The 25,140-nt window shown below is 41.9% G+C and overlaps 1 protein-coding gene across 4 annotated transcripts in view; it reads right to left on the bottom strand.

Annotated features, from left to right (window-relative positions):
* SCN8A (sodium voltage-gated channel alpha subunit 8) overlaps positions 1 to 25,140 on the bottom strand; it is a 178,920-nt gene that overhangs the window by 114,022 nt on the left and 39,758 nt on the right. For all 4 annotated transcript variants that reach the window (XM_036456540.2, XM_036456543.2, XM_045587995.1 and 1 more), the window contains exon 2: positions 6,919 to 7,248. In XM_036456540.2, the coding sequence (XP_036312433.1) occupies positions 6,919 to 7,194 (276 nt within the window). In that variant the 5' untranslated portion in view covers positions 7,195 to 7,248. The remainder of the gene's footprint in view (positions 1 to 6,918; positions 7,249 to 25,140) is intronic.

Below are 25,140 nucleotides of genomic sequence, written 5' to 3'. Positions count from 1 at the left end.
TGGGTCTAATTTGCTAAGGCTATAAAAGAGGATTCTGACTTAGGAAGGTTTAATTAAATTCCTTTCCCTCTAGATAATGCTACTGTGAGGGTGGATGAGGGTGGAAAAGAACCCCAAACATGAACAGCACTAATCCATCACCCTGAGAATGACCTACCTTCCATGAGCTCACAAATATTTGCCTCAATTTGATTTGGTGAATAAAATAAGGAAAACACAATTTTATTTTCTTATATTGTTGAGAAAAAAAACTTAACAAAATAAAACAAAGTTTTAAAATATGTAGTTTTTATTAAAAAGAGAAAGCAACATCTAGGTTTATCGTGTGAAAGTAGACAATGCAACACCTCATTAGCAACACTTCAGTTCACACCTGGTGAATGTAAACTCTCCTTTAACAGCTGTGTCTGCTCTGCACACCTGTTAAAAGTATGAGAAAAAAAAGATTCTGCAAGGATTTCCTGCCAGAAGCTCACGGGACATACACTCTATCTCCACCTCTCCCCCCATCACTGGATTTCTTCATGTGGGAAGCAGATGACATTAATATTAGTGATGTAAGGAGAAAGATGTAAGCACTGTTGGGAACAAGGTGCCTTGCCACACCTAGCCTGAGTTAAACCCGAAACCCTGCCAAAGACAGGGCTGAAGACCTTGCTGTATTACAGAAACTCAGAGGAAGAGAAATCAGTTCCGGTGTAGGAGAGTCAAGTTGGGCTGTAAGAAGAAGAGGCCTCCGGTCTGGATCCAGACGAATGGGTAGTGTTAAAGGGTAAAGTTAGCCTGACCCATTTGGCTCTGTGAACCATGAGGTCACAGTTCAATTCTGGTCATGGTTTCTGGCTTGATCCCCAGAAGGGGGAATGCAGGAGGCAGCCGATCAATGTTTTGCTCTCATCGATGTTTCCATCTCTCTATCCTTTTCCCTTTCTTTTTCTAAAATCAATAAGAATACTTATTTTTAAATTTTTTTTTTTTTAAAAGGTGAAGCCAAAGTACAGAGTACTTTCCAAGAGTAGAAGATAGAAGCTAGAAAACAGGGGACACCAAGAAAACTACTTAGTAGTTTGCTACTGCTAAAACATATGTGGTAGGCATAAATGTGAATAGGCAATTATAAAGATACTAGAGGCCTGGTGCATGAAATTCGTGCGCTGGGGGAAGTGGGGTTGTCCCTCAGCCCAGCCTGCACCCTCTCCAATCTGGAACCCCTCGAGGGATATCTGACTGCCCATTTAGGCCTAATCCCACAGTGGGATCGGGCCTAAACAGACAATCGGACATCCCTTTCACAATCCAGGACTGCTGGCACCCAACAGCTTGCCTACCTTCCTGTCTGATTGCCCCTAACTGCTTCTGCCTGCCAGCCTGATCACCCCTTAACCATTCCCCTGCCAGCCTGATCTATGCCTAATGGCTCTCCTGCCAGCCCAACTGCCCTTAACTGCCCTCCTCCACTGGCCTGGTCACCTCTAACTGCCCTCCCCAGCAGGCCTGGTCCCTCCCCAACTGCCCTCCCCTGCAGGCCTGGTTCCCCCCAACCATCTTCCCCTGCAGACCTGATTGCCCCCAACTGCCCTTCCTTTCAAGCCTGGTCCCTCCCTACTGCCCTCCCCTGCTGGCCATCTTGTGGCAGCCATATTGTGTGTTGGAGTGACGGTCAATTTGCTTATTACCTTTATTAGATAGGCTAGACAGGTCCAACCATATCTTGCATATATTATAGATAAGAATATAGCCCTGACTAGTTTAGCTCAGTGAATAGAGCATCAGCCTTCAGACTGAAGAGTCCCAGGTTCGCCTTGGTTACGGGCACATCCCCAGTGATGGGTGTGCAAGAGGCAGCTGATCGATGTTTCTCTCTCATCGACGTTTCTAACTCTCTATCCCCCTCCCTCTCTTCCTCCCTCCCTTTAATCAACTGATGTGATAGTGAAACATCGATCAGCTAACCCCTGCACGCCCCCTGTTGGGGATCAAGCGAGCAATCCAGGCATGCACCCTGACTGGGAATTGATCCCACAATTGATCCCACAATGCTGAACCAACTGAACAAGGGCTGGTTGGTTGGCTTCTAAAAAATACTTCACACCTCATTACATTTGTAAAATGATGAGGCTAAATGAGAGGATCTCTAAGGCTACCGTAATATAATTTTCTATGATTCTAGGTAGCCTTCAATTTGCAGGAAAAGGTAGACATGAAAAGTAGAAGATAAATGAGCTGTGGGAAACCACATGTGCCCTATTTAAAGGCTCATTCAATTCTATGCTTTTGATTTTTGTTTATGAGACTTTTTTAAAGTTGAATTTATTAGGGTTAACAAAACTATATAAGTTCCAGGTGCACAATTCCACAACACAGCATCTGTGCAATGTATTATGTGTTCACCACCCCAAGTCAAGTTCCTTTCCATCACTATTTAGCCCCACTTTACCCTCCTCCACCTTCCGTAGCTCCACCCTTACCCCCAGGACTTTCTTATAAGAAGACATACCAAATTAAACAAAAAGAATGCACAAATCAATGACCAGTTTTAAGAAATAGGAAAAGGGGTAGGAGCATACTCTGAAGGTTTTCTTTCAACTTATCCATAGACATTCTTGCTGCCTTAAGACAGTTATTAGAAATATACTGAATATGGCCATTTAAGATTCAACAAGTTATTATTAAGCATTGGAGAATATTTTTTGTAGTAAACACAGAGACACACTACAAGCAATACTGAAAAAGTCCTTGATTTGATTATCTATAAAAGTGAGAGAAGAAGAGAAATGCATTGAGAATTTACACTGATAAAACTTAAGATTCCATATTATGAAAGGGAAAACAAAAAAACAAAATTTAAACTTCAGCAGGTGTAACAAAATAGCAGAGAGAAAGCAAAAAAAATAAAGGCATTCAGGACAGTCCGAGTTCCTTGTTTTTGCTTGTACATATATAAAAAATTCTGGAAGATACTACTAACAGTCGTTACCTGCTCAGAGAGACAGCAAGTGAGCAGAGAGAGTGAAGTATAAAAAGGAGACTTTTTACTTAATATCTTTTGGCAGAATATATTTTTACTGAATTTTTAACCATGTAAATATATTACCTATTTTAAAAATTAAATAAAAAAAAAATGTTAAGTGGTCCTCAAATTCAATTATTTACAAGAGTCAGTTGAAAAACAATAATGCAAAAGAAAGGAGACATTAGAACAAGGTACCAAGAGGCAAAGAAAATGTTTAGCATTGGGCGGTCTGAGGCAATCCAAAGAGAGGGGCATCCAGGTTTTTCCAAGAACCAGCAGGGGAAGTCAGTTGAAATGCAACATGGACAATACTGTTGAGGACCCCAAGAAGCATATGACAGCTCAAACCAGCACAGCTGGTACAAGAGTATCTTGAAAATGTGATATACAGCCGAAACTGGTTTGGCTCAGTTTCTGCGGACTGAAAGGTCCCAGGTTCGATTCTGGTCAAGGGCATGTACATTGGTTGCGGGTACATCCCCGGTGGGGGGTGTGCAGGAGGCAGCTGGTCGATGATTCTCTCTCATCGATGTTTCTGGCTATCTATCTCTCTCCCTTCCTGTCTGTGAAAAATCAATAAAATATATTTTAAAAAAAAAAGAAAGAAAGAAAAGAAAATGTGATATACAAATGTTAAGGCTCTATGTGCCTGGATAGTGTGAAATCCACAATGGGATGAAACCAGAACTTTACTAATAGAGGAGTAGTTTTCTTTCACCCTTAAAATAAAGAGGGAAGAAAATAAGAAACAAGTTTCTATAAGAGTAACAAAAATTATTAATTAATTTGAAAAGACAAAGAAATCCACTTTCATCATTTAGCAAAGAAAAGAAATTCTATTTTGCAAGAATTATTTAAGGCAGTTCTGGAAAAACTATAGAACGGAATGTCCTTTTACAGTCATTTCTACCCTTAAAATTTTTTTATTTGTTTTAATTCCCAGTGTGCTTCCTTGAAGGGGCAACCTTGCTAATTTGACCCAGTAAAGGCCTAGTTAGTAAGAAGGAATGCCAGTGAAGATTTTCGAGTAAACTTTAGCAAGCTTGTTTTTAATCAACTGGAAAATTCCTTACTTAAAAGTATAATTGAAACTTCTGAAGTGCTACTAATGTTCTTCCTTGTCATGGGTGTTACCTTGTTTGCTTTATAATAATCATTCAATTAGGTACTTACGAACTTTTCTTCATGGTGGTATAGTATGGTGGTACATTTCACAATTGTTTTTTTAAGGATTTAAAAAATAACCACATAACAATTAAAGCTATTCTTTTCATGAACTATTTACCTCCTATGGTGAAACCAAAGGCTAAAGTCAGACGGTCTAAAGTCAGACGGTCTATCATGAAAAGAGGTCCATCAGTCCCTAGTGGAACATTATCAATACCTGGCATTCCCGGGGAATGATACTGATCAGGGCCAGAAACCCATCATCTCTGGCTCCTCTCTCCCAGGCCAGGGCCACTGAAGTCTGGGACATTATATATCGTCTCTGGGGCAGGAATCGTGGGGAAGGCATGAAAAGGAACACTTGGGCTCTGACAGCAAATAGCTCTATATGCTTTTCATATATGAAGTCAGGTTTAAAAAAGAAAATTTTATTTGTATATGAGTTAAAAAAAATAATGAGTTCAAATAAAAGTAAAGAGGTTTTAGCCATCTGAAAGACAAGGGTCTCAAGGGCTTACCTGTCTGCTTATTGCTATCAGGGTACTTTCTGAAAAAGTTACACCGACTGGCCAAACTTAGTGAAGCAGGCACACCCCGAATCCTGTAATTTATCACTCATTTATAGTTCTAGTACGACCATGGATGCAAGTATAGGAAAGAGAAAGGGAATATATCTCAAAACTTTATAACGACTGAAATATTTCTCTAAAAACAGCTGAAGTTTCTATATTCCCTTATTCACTCACCCAGAAAGTGAGTTTGTCTCCTCTCTCACCCACGTATCCCTACTTGCAAAGGCCCCCGTAAAAAAGTTAGACCTCAAAAAAGGGAAGAGTAAATGGGGAAATCGATGACAGTTTATGAAAACTTCTTAGCTCCAGAACTTGGTATCTGAAAAAAAAAAAAATCCTTAAAAATTATGTCCAACTTCTCAGTTTCTAGATGAGAAAATTTAGGTCTATATAGGTGTGCAGTGACTCGCTCAAGGGCATGAATTTGTTTTGAGAAGTCTCTTTCTTCACTTACTACTTTCTTTTCCCATAAATTACTTTGTAGCTTGGAAAATACATATACTAAAAAAAGAAAAATATATAAATAACAAGCATGGTAAATTATAGCGGAATCAGGATTTATTACGTCCAGTCTACTGTTCTTTATATTATGTTGTGTTCCTTAAACTTTCTAAATTCCCAGTGGAAGATATAAGCTACTGATTCCACTATTTTCTATTTTGTACTTGTTCTGAGCTGCGACAGAAGTACTTGGGTAAAGGACCATTAGAGGGTCTTAGATGCTTTTGCCATGCTGAACCAAAAGTGCTTCCATAAGTGTAACTAAGTCAAGAGATCTATTGGCCTTGTCTTACTTCTATCCGATAATTAAGCCAAAGAAACGGAAATTTCTTTTAATGGAAATACTAAAAGGCAATTTAATTAAAGGCAGTGTTGTTAATAAAGGCAGTTTAGGTAAGTTTTATATTTATAAAAATATAATTACACAAAGCTCCCCCCCCCAAAAAAAATCTAGAAAAATGATTGATTTACTTACTTAATGATATATGTTAAAAGAGGGATCCCCTAAAATGGTATCCAATGTTAGTCCTCACTGTTCAATGGCGAATTACTTGGCTGATGGATTACCCAAGGGGCTTTGCTTCTCTACTTGTTGCCTTGTTTTGTAAGTTAATCATTAGAAAGAAACCCAAGGTTTGGTCAAATATTTGTTAGGGAGTTTTGAAATTCAACCAAATGAAGATTGGTATTTCTTTCACTTATGCTCCTTACTCGCAGGAATAACAGGAGAAACTCTAATGCAAGAACCAGTGCTTGCTCTACCCAGACAACTGTGTAACAAGGCCAAAGACCCAGAGTCCCTCCTCACTGGCCCAGTTTGGCTTTCTCTATTCTATTCCTGTGCCCAGTAGCGATGCTTCAATGTAAAAAACAGAGCTGGTAAGAGTACAAAGCCATCATTTCCACTGTATTAATAGGCTCTGTTAATGTCACAATACCAGCACCATCCTTATTTATTTATTTTTTGCTAATCCTCACCTGAGAATATTTTTTCCATTGATTTTTAGAGAAGGTAGGAGGGAGGGAGGGAAGGAGGGAAAGAGAGGGTGAGAAAGAAGGAGAGAGAGAGAAGGAGAGAGAGAGAAGGAGAGAGAGAGAAGGAGAGAGAGAGAGAGAGAGAGAGAGAGAGAGAGAGAGAGAGAGAGAGAGAGAGAGGTGAAAGAAACACATTGATTAGTTGCCTCCTGCATTTGTCTGGTCATGGATCAAACCTGCAACACAGCTCCATGCACCTTGACCAGGAATCGAACCTGAGACCCTTCAGTGCACACCAACGCTCTGACCATGAAGCAACACCGGCCAGGGCCATCTTTATATTTAAAGATAGAATTTTGAATTCGAGTGTGAGATGCTTTAGGGATATGCCATCTTTTACTCTGTCATCTTTCTTGGACTCTATTAAATACTTCCATTCCATTTATGTCCTCTTCTAATCTGGGCAGGAGCCAAAAACATAAGTCTCACTAAGAGGGTTCAGAAGTGCCACAGCCCACAAATGACCCTTAGCAGCAATTAAACGGAACAATAACCCCCATGAGCCAGCACGGAAACGAAAGGTGAGCTACTTATCCAAACTTTGGCAAAGAGGCAGCTCTCGCTCCCGTTTCCCCCAAGCCTGAGAGGAGAGGGGAATTGGAGGCTGCCCCTCCTCCTGCAGCCACTCACTTTCTGCGTCAAATAGTACGGGTCAAAGTCCTCCAGGGGGACAGCGACCAGGCCTTGCGGGATGTCCCCGTAGATGAAAGGCAGGCTCTTCCCGGCCTCCAGGTCACTGTTGGGCTTGGGCTTGCTGTCCTCATCGTCGTCCCGGTGGCTGCCGTCCCCCTTGGGCGGCTTCTTAAGCTTGCTCTCGGCAATGCGCCTCTCGATGTTGGCCAGCGACTCGGGGGTGAAAGGCTTGAAACTATCAGGGCCTGGTGGTGCGAGCAGCCGCCCTGCCATCTTCTCATCCTGCAGCAGCTTCGTTAGTGATGCTGCGTCCCGGACAGGTCAGCTCTGGGAGGAAAGGCAACACAGACAGCATTAATCAATCACGGCGCGCGAGGGAGGCCGGACAGAACCATCCCCCTCGGCCTTCATTCACAACCTTTGCACCACACTGTCGCTCCCGAGACAGGGCGATGCTTTTCTCTTCAGGAAAATCTGCGGCATGAATGGACCTGGTCAGGTTCATAACCGCCCCTCAGGGGAATGATCAGCGAGAAGGTCAAAAGACAGGAGCTTCCTGAATGCCGGTACTTATTATTCACGTAAGCTGCCACCACATACAACTACTGTACGAAGATACATTCCATATCCTCAAGGAACGTCTATTCTAAACGGATAGGGCACTTTTACCACCACCCAGGCGTACACGTTAGCTTTGGACAAGTCCCCTGCCTTTCCAGGAACGCCTCTTCCCAGAGAAACACTGCAACTCCCAAGGGCAACCCAAGGGGAAACTCAGTCTTTCCAGCTTCTGAACACACTAACCCTTTCAAAACTCCGGAGGCACAAAATGCAGATAAAATAGCTTTCATGGGCGTTGGCTCTTCTGTTTCAAGATATTTCCCCGCCTCAATTCACCAAGGTGTGCAAAACCCATCCAGTATAAAAGCTCAGAAGTGCCTTCTCTGATGACCAGGCTCCTGCCAGGGACAAAGCAAAGCGCTCGGACCCTGCTCCGCGCACCTCCCCGCAGCAGCGAGAAGCAGAGGGAGACGCATGGCAGAGGCCTCCTCTGAGGCGGCGGCACTGCAGCCTGCAGGGAGAACGGCAGCAGCAAAGCCCGCTGCAGCCCGAGAGGGTTCCAACCAGGAAGGGGGAGAGAGAAGAGTGACAAACCACAGTTCCCTGCTGAAAAGAGAAAGTGAGGGAGCGCCGTGACAGAGCCAATGGCTTCTAAGCATGGTCTTTGGAAGCAATTTTCATTTACGTTTAAACAGGTTTATAAGTCCATGCCTTGGGACAAAGGGCTCCCTGAAGGTACATTGTTTGGTGACTGGCACAAAAGGACCCTGGCCGGTGGGTCTAACCAGGAAAGCTTTATTTAGGGTGCTACGAGCAGTTCATCTGCTGCTCCTTCAGTTTGGTGAGCTCCACAAAGACAACTTGAGATTTTTTTTTAAAGCTAGAGATTGTTCTTTCGCTCCTACTCAGCCCTCGGGGTCCACTTTAAGGCACTATCCATAAAACGCTGGGCTCCTCAAGAGAACAGTCGTACAGTTAACTCTAAATAGTTTGGGAGTGAAATACCCAAGGCTCCTTTTATAAATACGCCCGCAGAGATCCCGGGTCTCCCTAGGGGTGGCGATGGCTAAGTGCTGCAAAGGCAGTAAGCGTGTCCGCGTGCACACAGGACGAATGAGGATGAATGAGGCCAGAGGCACCAGTCGGCCCCACACAGACCTGCCAGCTTCACGCTGTGCACAGAGCACTGCTCCACTCAAATATACATCGTGTTCACACAGGAGGCATGACATTTCACAGCTGCGGGGACTGCAGATCCCGTCCACTTCATTTCACAGATTAGGAGGCGTGGGGGCCTAAGAGGCCGGACAGCCTGCCCAAAGTCACGGGGCCAGGATAAGAATCACAGCCAAAGAGCTCGGAGTCCTCACCTCACACTTCTTTCATTATGACAAATGTCAGCTCTCCCTCCTCCTATCCTATCATAACCTCCAGTGCTTCACCACAGGAATCATCTGAGTCATCGAGCAAGTTACACGCAAAGACCAATAGCTTTTCTAATCTAAGACTTCATTTACAATGTTTCCCCTAATTAGAATTCCTTCTTCTTCACCCATTTCCTCTTATCTATTCCTGAATTACCTCCCATGAATCCCCATTCCTCTAAGAGCATTCCCACCAGCTCCAGCCTTGACTAATTTTTCCCCTTGTGAACTCCTAAAGCTTTATCATGATCCTCTCTAACATTTACCATGTACTTACTATGTTCCAGGCATCTTTCCAAGCACCTTGGTTGTGTTAGTTCACTTAATCTCCAGAACAACGTATGAGGTAGATATCATTAAATTACACGCTAGAAAATGACATAGTCAGGACTCAAAACACCCTACTCACATTTGCTTTGGCTTTTAATTATTTTTGAATTGCACCATATAAATTCCCAGAGGTCATGGGTGGTATTTTAAACTTTTGTATCCTTCCACAGAGAACTGGAGTATGTCTGGAACCCAAAATTAGTCCAATTTGGCTCCATGGTTCCCAAAGCCACACTCATTTTCAACTTTGAGTCTCCCTCAGGTCCTACTCAGAGGACAAACAATACTGCAAGGAAGTCAGTGAAGATGCTGACAAACTCTTGTGACCTGATATACACACCCGGGTTCTTCACAGGTAAAGCTGTCCAAGGCTAAGTCCTCTGCCTTTGCTTCCAGATCCTATTTTCTCCTGACTTCCCCAAGACCAGTGGTCGGCAAACTCATTAGTCAACAGAGCCAAATATCAACAATACGACAATTGAAATTTCTTTTGAGAGCCCAATTTTTTAAACTTAAACTTCTTCTAACACCGCTTCTTCAAAATAGACTTGCCCAGGCCGTGGTATTTTCTGGAAGAGCCACACTCAAGGGGCCAAAGAGCCGCATGTGGCTCGTGAGCCGCGGTTTGCCGACCACTGCCCAAGACCATGTTCCTTCACTTACCCCTGCTCTCGAGGACACCAGCAATCTTTCCTTTTCCTCGCCTACTTTTGTATCTTCTCCTTTAATCTTCACCCCCGCCCCCACTCTATCTTCGTTTGCTATGAGTGATCTGGTTCTGTCCACATCTGCAGTCTCCTCTTCCCTACAACCTTTTCCTTTTCTAAGGTTGGCCTTTTGCAATCTCTCTGATACCCTTTCTTTCAGGGCTCTCATTTACTCAAAATAATCTGTACGTGGCTGACATTCAGATTCCTATCCGAAAAGCCCTGACTGTTCTTCTGAGCCCCACAACTGCTAATACCACTTCAAAACTAAAGCATTAAAAACTACACGTTTTTGTTGGGCTTGACCAGTGTTGGTCAGTGGTTGAGCGTCAACCTATGAACCAGGAGGTCATGATTCAATTCCCGATCAGCGCACATGACTAGGTTGGGGCTTGACCTCTACAAGGTAGCCAATCAATGATTCTCTCTCATCATTGATGTTTCTATCTCTTTCTCCCACTCCCTTCCTCTCTGAAATCAATAAAAATATATAGTCTTTAAACACACACACACACACACACACACACACACACACACACACACAAACTACACATGTTTTTATTTCCCAAACTGATTCCTTCTCCGGGCTTTCTTAATTCTGCTGTTGGGGCCAACATTTTTCCAGCCACCTAAGCATGGGACCTCAGTCACATTTGCCCTGTTGTCTTTGCTGTCCTTGCCCAACCATTCACCAGCCTTACTAATTCTTTCTTCTGAGTTTCCATTTAAAATAGCATCACCCACTCAGTCAGTCAGAGAAAGACAAATACCACATGATTTCACTTATATGTAGAATCCAAAGAACAATAAACAAACAAAATTGAAGCAGACTCATAAACAGAGAACAGTGATGGCTGCCAAGGGTTAGAGAAGTGGGTAAAAAGGTGAGGGTTTAAGAAGTACAAATTGGTAGTTACAAAATAGACATGGGGATGTAAGTATAGTATACTATACTATAGGGAATATATAGTCAGCAATATTGTAATAACTATGTATGGTGCCAGGTGGATACTGGAAACATCAGGGGAACACTTTTGTAAAGTATATGATTCTCTAACCACTATGCTGTACACCTGAAACTAATACAAAATATTGAATGTAAACTGTAATTGAAAAAAAAAAAGACATTAAATAGTGAAAAACAAATAAAGAAAAAACAGCATCACCCTAATTCAGGTCATATGCAACAGTCTCCCACTTGTGGACCAATCTCCAGTCCACCAGCACATCTCCAAAGATCTGTTTCCCTAACAATATGCTTCCATTATGTCATTTCCCTCCCTCTGAACTCTCAGAGTTATAGACTGAACCCATTTCACTGCCATCCAAGGCTTTTTACAACCTCACTTCTCGAGCATTTTCTTCTATTGCTTCCCTGCAAGAGCGTTTACTCTGGAACTGTTTTTGTTTTGATTTTCTATTTTGTTTTTCTGAGGTAGAACATAGTACAAGTGAACAGGTTTTAAGTGCATAGACTGGTTATTTGTTATTTTGTGTGTGCACGTGTGTGTGTCTATACATATTTGTGATGGTGTGCCAGTCAATTTGAATATTTCCTTCTTAGAGAATATTCAAATTGACTGGCACGCCATCACAAATATGGCGACGCCCATAGCCACAAGATAGTGGTGCCCAGTTCCCTCAGCCCCACTGGAGTCCCCCAGTCCTTTCAGCCCTGCCAGAGGGGAGGGGAGGTGTGCAGGCAAGCCTCAGATGGTGGCTGCCCAGCCACCCAGGCCATCCGAGGCTCAGGTAACTGCAGCCAGCTAAGACTTGAGCTGCCAGCAGTGGCAGCAGCAGAAGTGTGATGAGGTGTTGCCTTCCCCTGATTGCTGGGTCGCCTCCCACACCTGAGGGCTCCCGGACTGTGAGAGGAGTAGGCCAGGCCAATGGACGCCCCTATCCAGTGCATGAATTTTCATGCAGCAGGCTCTAGTTTATATATCTGTGTAACAATTACTCAGATCAAGATATGTATTTATTTCCAGCACTCCAGATGGCTCTCTTGTCAATACCCACTAACCCTATACTCTCCCAGCCATGGTTATCTGACATCCATCACCACAGATTAGTTTGGCCTGTTCTTGAACTTCATGTAAGTGGAATATAAGTATACTCTTCAGGGTCTGTCTTCTTTCTTTCAACATTATTTCTGTGAAATTCATCTTTGTTGTATGTGTAGCATGATAATTTTTTATTACTGTGTAATATTCTGTGTGTGAATATAGCACAATTTAATTATCCATTCTAACTGGTAAACATTCTTTTGTTTGTTTGTTCTAGAAATCTTTGCCTATCCTACGATCATGAAGCTAATAGTCTATGTTTTCTTCTAGAAGCTTTATTGTTTTACTTTTCTTATGTAGATTTCAAATCATTTAAAATTGATTTTTGTATATCCTGTGAGATAGAGGTCAAGGTTAATTCTTTTGGTATGTGGATAACCAACTGACTCAGCCTCACTTAACAAAAAGTCTGGTCACTGTTATTTTCATTGATTCCTAAATATACTTTCATTTCCTTGTTTTAAATCTCCTGCAGTCTCTCTTTCCTTCTTACCTGAATTCTATTCATCCATTAAAACCAGCTTAAACTCCTTCTCCCTTCTGAGGAAATTGTCTTGCAAAAACTAAAAATAACCTTTTTAGGACTTAGACCATATAGTCCAACTATTCTTACTGTAATAAACTTATCAGTAAGTTAAATAAGAGAGGCTATGTTTTCTATCTGCAAGTCAGTGACAGATGCAGAGCCAGGGTACACAGTTCTTGCCTCCAGTACCGGTAAAATGCTCTTTTCACTACACCAGTATCTCTTAGATAATTCACCCTGCACATCAGTCCACTACTATCTTCTTCTTCCTGCCATGCTAAGGTGCCGAAAGGACAATGGAAGTGACTTTTAACCCTTAGAGAGTTCCGAAAGAGACTGAACGAGACTCAAAGTTGGGGACCACAGATGACCAAGGCTCTCGAGTCCTTTGGTCATCCGGGAAGACTAAGACTTTAAAATGCCAGCTGTAGCCTGGACACATACAAATAAATATGAATCTAAATAAGGAGAAAAGACTGGGAGAGAGAAAGAAAATTGGCATTGAATGAGCTTACAACAGGAAAGAAGGAAGAAAGACATTAGGTAGAATTGTTAAAGAAAACACGTTTAGGCGAAGGCACACAAGAAAAAAAAATGTCAGGAGCAAGTAGTATTAAAACTTGCCTCAGACTTTAAAAAGAACAAAACTGAAGAACTCAATTTCCGATATCAAAGGTCACTACAAACCCAGTGACCAAAGCAGCGTGGACCTGACAAAAGACAGATACACCGACCAGAACAGACTGGAGCCTAGAAACAAACCCTCGCACGTTTGGCCAAGTGATTTTCAACACGGGTGCCAAAAGCATTCAATGGGGCACGGGCAGTCTTTTCAATAAATGGTGCTGGGAAAACTGGTTATCTAAATACAAAAGAACGAAGTTGGACTCTTACCTTATACCATACAAAAATTAACTTGAAGTGGATAAAATACCTAAATGTAAAAGCTAAAACTGTTCAACTCTTAGAAAAATCATAGGGGAAAAGTTTCAAGACATTGGATTTGGGAACGATTTCTTGCATTTGGCACCAAAAGTGCAGCAACAAAGAAAAATTAAAGAAAAATTTGGACTTCATAAAAATTAAAAACCTTTGTGCATAAAAGGACACAACCAAGAGAGTGAAAAAGCAATCCACAGAATGCGAGGAATATTTGCAACTCATAGGAGTTTAATACTCAGAATATATAAAGAATTCCTACAACCCAACAAAAAACAACAACAACCTAAGCAATGAATAAAGAACTTGACTAGACATTTCTCCAAAGAAGATATACAAATGGCCAATAACCAAAAGAAAAAAAATGCTCAGGTGACTTATCATTAGGGAAATGGAAATCAAAACCACAGCGAGATACCACTTCACACTCATTGGGATGGATATTATAAAGCTAAGCACACACACAAACAAAACAACCCAACAACAACAGAAAATAAGTGTTTGCAAGAATGTGAAGAAACTGATACCCTTGTGCTGCTATGAAAATCAGTATGATATTTCCTCAAAAAATTAAACACAGAATTACCATAAGATGAAGCAATTCCTCTTTTAGGTATATACCCAAAAGAACTGAAAGCAGGGACTCAACCAGATATTTGTACACCCACAGTCACAGCAGCATTAGTCACAACAGCCAAAATGTGAAAACAACCCAGATGTCCGTGGACAGATGAATGGATAAACAAGATGTGCTCCAGACACACAATAGAATATTATTGGGCCTTGCAAGGGAAGGAAATTCTGACACATGCTACAACATGGATGAACCTTGAAGACACTGCACTAAGTGATTAAACTAGATACAAAAATTCAAATATTGTATAATTCCATTTATATGAGGTACCTATAGTCAAGTGCCTAGAGACAAAAAGTGGAAGAGTGGTCACTGAAGGGAGGGGACGGGAGCATTGTTTAATGGGTATGCGGTTTCAGTTTGGTATAATGTTAGTGGACAGTGGTGATGGCTGCACAGGGTGAATGTACTTAATACTACTGCATTGTACATTTAAAATGGTTAAAATGATAAATTTTATATTATATATATTTTACCACAGTTTTCTTTAAAAGAGAGGGGAAAAAATACTTAAGACATTTACTGTGCCCTTACTATATGCCAGAAACTGTACTGATAATAATTATGCCAAAACCGGTTTGGCTCAGTGGATAGAGCTTCGGCCTGCAGACTGAAAGGTCCCAGGTTCGATTCCGGTCAAGGGCATGTACCTTGGTTGTGGGCACATCCCCAGTAGGGAATGTGCAGGAGGCAGCTGGTCGATGTTTCTCTCTCATCGATGTTTCTAGTTCTCTATCCCTCTCCCTTCCTCTCTGTAAAAAAAAGTCAATAAAATATATTTAAAAAAAATAATAATTATTATAACTACCTGCCTTCAGGACCATTTAAGTCTTCTGGGGGTGGTAGACAAGTAGACAGGTGAGGTACAGTATGACAAACCCAATAAAGTAAAATAGGCTTTTATAGACAAGCAAGACACCTAATCTATTGTAGTTTAGAAAAATCATGGAAGGCTTCCTAGAGAAAGTGACATCACAGCTAAAGCCTGAAGGAGAATTTGCGGAGTGGGGGTGGCAGAAAATGGATGTCAGTAAGAAAAAGCATAGAGAAGAACACCACAGACAAGGGAGATCAAGCCACTTGGGTACTGCAAACAGCTCAGAGTAAGTTGACTTGAGACAATGAACAAACAGGTAAGCAGGTGCCACATCAAGAAGGTAAAGTGGTTACCATGGGAAGGAGTTTTTATTTTTATCCCGAAGGCAGTAGGAAGACTTAAAGTTATATTTCAGAAAGATCATTCTGGCTACAGTGTAGAGAATGAGGGGGATGGGGTGATGGTGTGGAGGAGAAGCAAGATCAGAGGGAAGAGTTTAGTTGAGAGATAAGGATGGTTTGAACCAGGCAGCAGCATTGGGGATAAGGTACCAAACAGTCTTGTCAACTAACTGAAGTGGGGGGTAAGGAAGAACAAAAATCCAGAAAGAGACCCAGATTTCTGTTATGGGCTAATGAAAGGAGGTAGTAAAATTCATTGAGACGGGAAATAAAATATGATGTACAGCCCAGGTAAGATGATGACTTCACTTTTGAACATACAGAGTCTGAGTTGCTTATATCCAAATAGAGACACCAAACAGGCAGTAGGCTCTGAAGTTCAAGGAAAAGATTTAACAACTGAAAGAAGAGAAGAAGCCTGATATAGAACTGCAGCTAGACTCGGAGGACGGCAGCCAGCTCTCCGCCTGTGGATACATGGCTCATGTGGAATCAGCCAGAGGAGCAGTTCTGCGCTGGGAGGAAGGTGGGCGGCTCTTACCGCAGGCAGGGGGAGAGAGAAGTGCGGCCAGATGGGCAAGTTTACACTGTCCCCGCTCCCGGCCCCTCCCTCCTCCAGCGCCAGCTGCATGCCAGGCTGCCACCTTTCTGCTTTGTCATTTACAGATTTCACTTTGGAAAATCATACATATAACAGTTCTGGAAATGGAAATAAAAACAATTGTATCAAACCTTCATTTCATTCATTTGAAACAAAAATTGCAGTCCTAGGTCCCTCTTAATAACATCAAAATCTGGCTCTCCCACCAGCAAGCTCCGATGGCTCAGCCTCACCCTGGCGAACGTCATTCTTCTCACTGGCTGTCTCCTTCGTGAGGCTCTTTGAAGTGTGTTCTTCCTCAGCTTCACACCCACCAAATGTCCCTCAAGCTGGACTCTCTGTGTCTGGTTTTATACACCTGATCTCTTCCTGATCCGTTTGAGATACTACATAGTCTTGGTTGATTTACATTATGTCTTCCTGCAGAAATGCTTTGAAGGGTCTGTTGATAGATGTTTTGAAAGATGCCTACTATGGATATAAATGAAAGATTAACCATCATTTTAAGAAAGTCCATGATAAAGAACTCTTCCAGAAGATATTTGCGAAGTACCTCCATTTTTGAGTACTTGAATATTTTGACCTAAAAATGCTTTTAAATGAAGTCAAAACAACGGTTCCTGTGATTTTAAGTAGATCGGAAAGCGGCTCGGCAGCCCCAAATGAGGACAGGTTTCCACCTTGTCTCCACAGTCAGACAACTGCCAAGCCCGCCCTTCTGTTCATCAACACGTAGCCCAACCCAGGTGTCATCACACCTCCACCGCCCGGCACTGCCAACTCACTGCACACCAAGACTTTCCTCTACTTCGTCACCTATCCCCCACCACCGATTTCCCCCCCAAATTTAACTGGCTTTCCACATTTCTTTTCTTTCTTCCACAAGGCACAGGAGCCTTTTCCCTTTATAACCACACAGGAAACTCTGTAGACTCTGGTTGTTGCTCCACATCTATTGCCATTCTCTTCACTAGCCTCCTGACTCAAAATAAAATATATATTTTTTTATATTCACCCAAGGATATGTGTTTACTGATTTTAGATAGAAGGGATGTAAGAGAGGGATGGGGGGAGAGACAGGGCTAGAGAGAGAGGAGAGGAGAAAATTGATTGGTTGCTACTTGTTCATGCCCCAACCAGAGAATCGAACCCCAAACCTAGGCATGTGCCCTGACCAGAAATTGAACCTTCTGGTGTACAGGACTGTGCTCCAGCCAAGCTACCTGGCCAAGGTAAGTTACGCTACAATTTGTCTTGCTTTATAATTGGAAAAGATTTCATTTTTGTGACCTGTAGTTTTCTACTTCTCTTTGCTTCAGTTCTAACATGCACCTCAGGTTTCACCCTCAGTTTCCTGTAGGAATTGTAACGTTCGCAGTAACACTGAGACTCTCTTTATCACCTATTGGTCCCCTCTCCTCCCATCCCCACACAATGGTCTAAAGAGGAAGTACATTTTGTCTTATTTTCTACTAATTGTTTCTATGTTTTCTGGAGAACTAAACTGTTGGCATAATGTTTAGCATCTAAAAAAAAAAAAAAAAAAAAAAAGAAAGAAAAGAAAAAAAGACATTTCAATCAGTAGGTGCTCATACCTAGGAAGGAGGACTAAAATAGTTAGTAAGCTGTATTTTATCTCAGGTATCTAAGACTGGCTTCTAGGTACCTCCCTAGAGCCTGGATGAGAAGTTTCCATTTTATACTTTCTCCCATAAGCATTTACTGGGCATAGTGGAAACGGCAAAAATTCCTCCATAGGAAGGACTATGGTTGGAGTGGAGGGAATAGCTGTATATAGTAAAAAAAAATTAATTCCCAATTGTAACTGAGAAAAAAAGAAATCAGCACGTTATATTTGGATATAACATGCTCCTTCACAATTGGACCTAGTAGCTAATTAGCTTAAGTTCACTGTTTCTGACCAGAAATCCCGTGGTTTTTGGTTTTAAGCTCTGCCACTCTACTATATAATGACCATGAGACCTATTTAAATAACAAAGACCTATTAAATACAGGGGTTAATAAATTGTCTTAACATGTAGAAAGTGAACAGTAAATATTAGCTCTTAACACCACTTGTATCGCCAGTTTTATTTTTTTCCATTCCACTCAATCTTCATAAAATAAATAAAAATCCAAAACAATTCCTACAAATCATTGCATAAATCCTACTAAACAAAACTGACATCATTGTAGAAATAAATTTTTATTGGGCAATTGGTGACATTAAACACTATAAATGTTCATTTTTCAATTGATACAAAAATCCAAGTGTACAGGTAGTTAAGGGGTATCAATATATCATATATATATAAGACTAATGCGGGCAATGTAACCTCTATTACATTATAGAATACATACAGCCAGAGGCATGCTTGCCAAGTTGAACTGAGAAATAAAAATGATTTCATTCTTACCAGAGAAAGAGATGGTGGACTTAGAACATATTTCACAACTGAGGATGAAGGTATGGACCACGTTAGCACTGGTAACTTCCCAGGGTCTTATTACTTTGGTCTGCATATGCTTTTTTTCATAGCATATAGAAATCATAAGTTACGTCACAATATTTGATCTTATCTTTGTCATCTTAAAAAATATGGCATTTGACTATAATGAGGATTATAAGTTATCTGCTCCCCATGATCAGTAAGATCCTAGCCCATATGCTTCTATAAAGCTTGACAATTTCCAACCAAAATAATGCTTTTGGACTGCTGACATCATCTTTGCCATAGAGATTTTTTTTTTTTAATGAAGATATCAGATCAAGATCTCTACTACACCCTCTAAAGAGAAACAATCCTGGGCGAAGCCTAATAAACTGATGTTGTCACTGACCAGCAGGGTGGCCCTTAATAAATTAATTCATCTACCCAAGTCTTATTTATAAAAGGAGGGAGGTGAGTGAAATGATTTATAGAGCCAGCTGTGTTGACTTTGGGCAAATTATCTTATAGCATCTGCATTTCTTCATTTGAGTCTTAAATGAGATGATACCGAAGTGGAAATCGATAAATAATGATAGTCATACTACTACCAATAGTAGTAGTTAAATGGATCATTTACAACATACTAGGCACAGTGCTAAGAGATTTTCCATAATTATTTTGATTCTGCTAATAACCCTGTGAGGTATTGTTATTATCTCATATTATTGATGAGAAAACGGAAGCACAGAGAGGTTAAGCAGCTTGCCCTAGATCACAGAGTGGGATTCAGCTGTTTGGCTTCAGGATCTGTGTCCTGAACACAGAGTGAAAAACTACTTCTTGTTATCAGCACTCTTTCCCCGTCTCTGCATCTCTTCTAAGATCCTTTCTGCTCTATGATTTCATAAATATTAATTAACTGCCCTGAACTCTGACAGGCTAAGCAAAGTTTGCTTCCCTAAGAGGATTTACCAAGGCTTTAAAACACATGAAGGCTTAGAACTTAGAATGCTGATACCAGAACACATTCTCATAAGTCGTTGTCAGTCATGTTGTAAAGTATACCCTGCACTGGGTGGTAGAAAGCTAGAATAAAAATTTAAAACGTTTTTGTATTCAATCAGAAAAAGTTCAAATGAAATCTTAGATGAAATGTCAATCTAGAATACAGGGAAGAGCATCTGTGCCTTAAGTCTACCTCCCTCTGCTCATGTCACCCCTGAAGACATTCCTGCAAAGTGTCAGGATAGTTCTAAAACTTTACACAAATTAACGACTACATCTCTTTCAACTCCAGATTCAATGGACAACTCTTACAACAATGGATCTGGGACTACCTACATAAAAGCCTAAGTAACTTGTAAAATGATCAACTGGTCACTATGACACATGCTGACCACCAGGGGGCAGAAGCTCAATGCAGGAGCTGACCCCAGGTGGTCAATGAACTCCCACAGTGGCGCTGCTCAGCTGACTGATGGGCACCAGACTCCAGGCTCAAGCAATTGGGGCCTGCTAGCCGGGGAGGGACCCGAGAGGTTGGCCGCTGGCCCTGAGGAGAGATCCAGCCCTTGCCCCCTGGGAAAGGGGCTGTGTCTGCCACAACCACCCGGTTCCCCGTCTCAGCCTGGGGCTTGCCAGCTGTGGAGAGGGACCAGGAGGTTGGCCAGCAGGACCCATCAGTGATCGGGGGCCTGCTGGCTGGGGGCAGCTCCTGCATTGAGCATCTGCCCCCTGATGGTCAGTGCACAGAATAAAGAACAGTTGTTCTGGTTGTTTTATCGTAATGGTTGTTTAGGCTTTTATATACAGATTGTCAGACATTTTATAAAAATTACCTTTAGCCAAAACCGGTTTGGCTCAATGGATAAAGCATCGGCTTGGGGACTGAAGGGTCCCGGGTTCGATTCTGGGCAAGGGCATGTACCTTGGTTGTGGGCAAATCCCCAGTAGGGGGTGTGCAAGAGGCAGCTGGTCGATGATTCTCTCTCATCGATGTTTCTAACTCTCTATCCCTCTCTCTTCCTCTCTGTAAAAAATCAATAAAATATATATTTTTAAAAATTACCTTTAATCCTCACAACAACCTAATTAGGCAGTACTGACAGCTTCATTTTACAAGTGAGGAAACCGACTCCAAGCAAAAATATAAACTCCCAAGGTTAACATGGGAAACAACCTCCTGCCAAAGCTCCAAGCTTCCCCCTGTTCCATGATGCTTCTGACAATGACTGAGGTCAAGCATTTGCCTGCTCCACAGAAGAAATGTTAATATACAATAAAGACGAAAGCAGCTCTGCTGTGACTGGAGCAGGGAGTGAGCCTGAAGTTCAATTCACTCCTCTCATGTCACCCTCAGAAGACTTTTAATGACAACATGAGAATTGACAGCTGGCATGGGGTTTTGCTATTCTGGCAACACACAGGTTGTTTCATTGGTCAAAAAAGACACCCAAACTGGGTCAAATCATAGGGCATTTAAGCAGCATTGAGTGACAGAGCGAGGGCGTGGATGAGAGATTTGGATACAGGCACCACAAGGTTTGCTCTTCACTTCCTGGATCAATCACTAATGGCTACATGCTTAGTCCCGCTACATGCTTAGTCCCACTACATGCTTAGTCCCACTACACAGTAAATAGAAGATAACCTACTGACCAAATTCAGAAGCACTGCTCACACTTCTATGAGACTGTATGGGAGAAGAGAAGACGGGTCACCCAAGTAGCTGCTGTGTATTGAGACCACTTAAGCAGGGGACTAAAACCTATCGATAGCTCTGAGGTACAGCTTCAACCACGGAGACAATAAAATCATCTTCCTCAAAGAGTTACCACGAGGGACAGAGCTCTCAAAGTGTAAATGCAATAACACAAAGTGCCTGGCTATGAATTACTGGAAAGTCTCAGCAGCAAACAATACATTATGTTCAGCCATGATAAAAATCAAGGTAGATCTCACATTAACAAAAAGAAGAAAAATCATACAATCATCTCAATAGATGACAAAAAGCATTTGACAAAATTCAACACCCATCCAATCTAATAAAGAGAGAATATGCAAATTGACCATCATGCCATCACAAAGATGGAAGTGCCCATAGCCACAAGATGGTGGCACCAGTCCCTTCAAACCCAGGGCAGGCCCGAGGTGCAGGCAAGCGTTGGATGTCAGCTGCCAAGCCACCCAGGGTGGCCTGAGGCTCAGGTAACCAATGTTGGCCAAAGCTTGCGCTGCCTGCAGTGGCAACAGCAGAGGTGTAATGGGGGCGTCGTCTTCCCCTGACCGCCCCTGAAGACTCCCAGACTGTAAGAGGGGACAGGCTGGCCTGAGAGGACCCCCCTCTCCCATCCAGTGCATGAATTTTCATGTGTCGGGCCTCTTGTTTATGATAAAAACTCTCAATAAAGTGGATATAAGGGAAACATATTCCAACATAATAGAGGCAAAACCAGGGTAGATCTTACCTGAACAAGATTTCAGACTTGCTAAGAATCTTAAGAGACTGAACTGACAGAGTGACAAACTCTGCAAACAGCTGCCAAGGCTACAAATGAATGCCTCCGCATATTTGTGTAGTGCTTTAACATTTACAGAGCATCTTCTTATCCTTACCTCATCGTATCCTTGCTTGTGAGGTGAAATATTGCTAGATCCAACTTCACAGCAAAGGTATTTGGGGTTAAAGAGGTGAAATGACTTACTTGGTATCAAACAGCCAGTGACCCAGGGACAACATATTAAATGGTCCTCGTCCATTTTCTAAGGAGGGAGAATTCCTTTGCTGTTGAGACAAGCTGTGTTCCTTATGTTGATCAGAATAATGCGTAAGGGAAAACTCTCTAAATAATAATAACATTGATTATGATGGCGATGACAAAGAGGCCAAGAAGGAAAACTCTGAGGGCAGAAAACAAAAGAGACAGAAGAGGAGACAGATGCCTAATAATAGTTTCTAGGAGGTCTCATGGTTTAAAGTCCAATACATCCTAATAGTATCTTCAAGAATCCTCCAGGAAAGGTCTACATTGCTCGTAAAGTCTTTTGGAATTGAAGTTGAGTGTGTTTTGTTGCTGTCCTGTTTTGTTTTTATGGTGCCTTAAGACAGAAGCAGGGTAGCTTACAAAAGCAGGTAGTTACATCTGAGTTACACCATTGAGTGGCAGAGTGTAGGCTGGGATTTAGTGTGTCTGCTTTCCACCCTAGTGCTTGTCTATGATAACTCACCGCCTCTTAGCACGTGTGGACATAATGTAGACAGAGTCTTTCCAGAAGCATCCATAAACACCACCAGCAATGCTGGTATGAGATATCATCTCTAAATAGAAAGCCCAGCAACATGCACCCCAATACTGTTAATAATACTTACACATCCACTTTCCAACTGGAGTCCCACTGCCACCCATGGCAGGCTCACAGAGGTTAAGTGACTTGCTCAGGGTCACACACAGTAAGTACCAGAGCTAGGACTTAAAACTCAGGATGTGACTCTTCATCCAGTGTGCTTCTCTGTAGCATGTTGTTCTCATTCAGGAAAACAATGTTATAATGGGACAAGCACAGGGGTAGCAAGATGAGAAATATATTTATAATCTCATTCGTAATGTACTAACAAAACTTAATCTTAAACTTTTCCTTGAGATGTTCAGATTATGGTACCTTAACTCTTGTTAACCATCTCACCGATGACAAATGCATTTGACAAATGCATCCTCAAAGCTGGCAGAACCAGTGCAACTTCAGGGGCAGTACGGCGATGCTACACTGGCGGAGAGAACTGCAAACTGGTATGGAGTCTGGTTCGATGGCCATGCATCCCTTCTCCTCAAAATCTCTCTCTTGCTTTTTGATTAAAATTGCAAATCCTTAAATGAGCGCCCAGGGCCCTTTTCAGCCTATTAATAGACATCCTCTGCTTGTATTTTATGCTCCATTCCTCATTCCTACTGTATTTTTCCATCCCAACACATTTGGTTGTGCCATTCCTTTTGCCTAGAATGCTATCTTATCACTCCTGACTTGGGATAGGTGTTCACATTCTCCCTAGTCAAAAACAATCTGGGCATCCCCTTACTCTTTTATATTATTCCTAAAACACTACTTTAAATTATAGTTTTATGTTTCTGCTTCCTTTTCCCTACTTCATTAAAAGAGCCTCAAGGGTAAATCATGCTTATTAATTATTGCATCCTCCAAATGCCTTGCCTTGTTCACAAAGAGAAATACAGTAGACCACTGGATAATTGTTTGTGGCCTAAGTGAAAAATTGATACGGTTTTCTACACAACAAAAACATACTGGGAAGCAAATTGACTCTAAATACCTCTTTGAGATCTTCACTATCCAACAGAACTAGGGCTCAAATCAACTATATAACTAAATTTCTGTTAATCACCTTTCCACATACTCATAGTCTGAAATCTCCGGGATGAAAGTTAAGTGATGATTTGGGCATATGGCATTTGTTGTCAGTAATATGGAGCATCCCCTTGGGCTATAGGTGTCATGCCTTCATTCATACCACCAGATAAAAGATGGTAATAATTTCAATAGTCCTAATAGATTGACTTCCTCTTGCTATAGGAATGCAATAGGTTGAAACGTTCTATAAAAACTAAGTTATTAAACAACTAGAGGCCTGGTGCATGAAAATTCAGGCTGGCCTGCCCCCTCTCACAGTCTGGGAGCCCTCAGGGGCAGGAGGCAACCCTGCAATCAGGGGAAGACGATGCCTCCATCACACCTCTGCTGCTGCCACTACTGGCAGCTCAAGCCTTAGCCAGTCCTGGTTACCTGAGCCTAGGGCGGCCATGGGCAGCTGGGCAACCACCATCTGAGAACTGCCTGCACCTCGGGCTGGCCCTAGGCAGCTGGGAGGCTGAGGGGCTTGGGGGTGGGTTCGGCTGTGCCTCCTGCCTGCCGCCCCAGTGGGGCTGAGGGGCCTGGGCATTGCCATCTTGTGGCTCTGGGCACCACCATCTTTGAGGGCCTGGAAGTCAATTAGCATATTCCCTCATTGGCTGTGAGCGCTACCACCTTTGTGAGGGTGTGATGGTCTATTAGCATATTCCCTCTTTATTAGATAGGATGACCACTTGGGATAGTAGTTCCTTTAGGGAAAGGAAATGAGTGAGTAGGAGATATTGGGTTATATAATAGTTTACATAGGTGTGTTCATTGAAAATTTAGCAAAGTGTACAGTAATGATTTCTGCACTTTTCTATATGCATGTTCTATTTAAATATGACGTTTTTTAAAAAAAATGAATACTAGTATTTTGATGTAATCCCATTTGTTTATTTTCTAGTTTTGGGGGGCCTTGCCCTAGGAGATGTATCAGCAAACATATTACTACGAGATTTTGCTGTCTATGTTTTCTTCTAGGTTTTTTTTTTATGGTTTCACGACTTACATTTAAGTCTTTTATCCACTTTGAGCTTATACTTGTGTATGGTGTAAGTTGGTGATGTGGTTTCATTTAATTTCATGTATTTGTCCAATTTTCCCAACACCATTTATTGAAGAGACTATCTTTACTCTATTGTATGTTCTCACCTCCTTTGTCAAATATTGAGGATAATGGCTTGGGTCAATTTCTGGGGTCTCTGTTCTGTTTGATTGATCTATGTGCCTGTTCTTGTGCAAGTACCAGGTTGCTTTGATTACAATGGCTTTGTACAATAGTATAACTTGATACTGATATTATGATCCCTCTAACTTTGTTCTTCTTTTTAAGATCACTATGGCTATTTGGGTGTTGTTGTTTTTTTGTTTTGTTTTT

The sequence above is a fragment of the Pipistrellus kuhlii genome, unplaced genomic scaffold (assembly GCF_014108245.1).
Source record: "Pipistrellus kuhlii isolate mPipKuh1 unplaced genomic scaffold, mPipKuh1.p scaffold_m20_p_3, whole genome shotgun sequence".
Taxonomy (NCBI): Eukaryota; Metazoa; Chordata; class Mammalia; order Chiroptera; family Vespertilionidae; genus Pipistrellus; species Pipistrellus kuhlii.
This window is presented reverse-complemented; position numbering and strand designations above follow the sequence as displayed.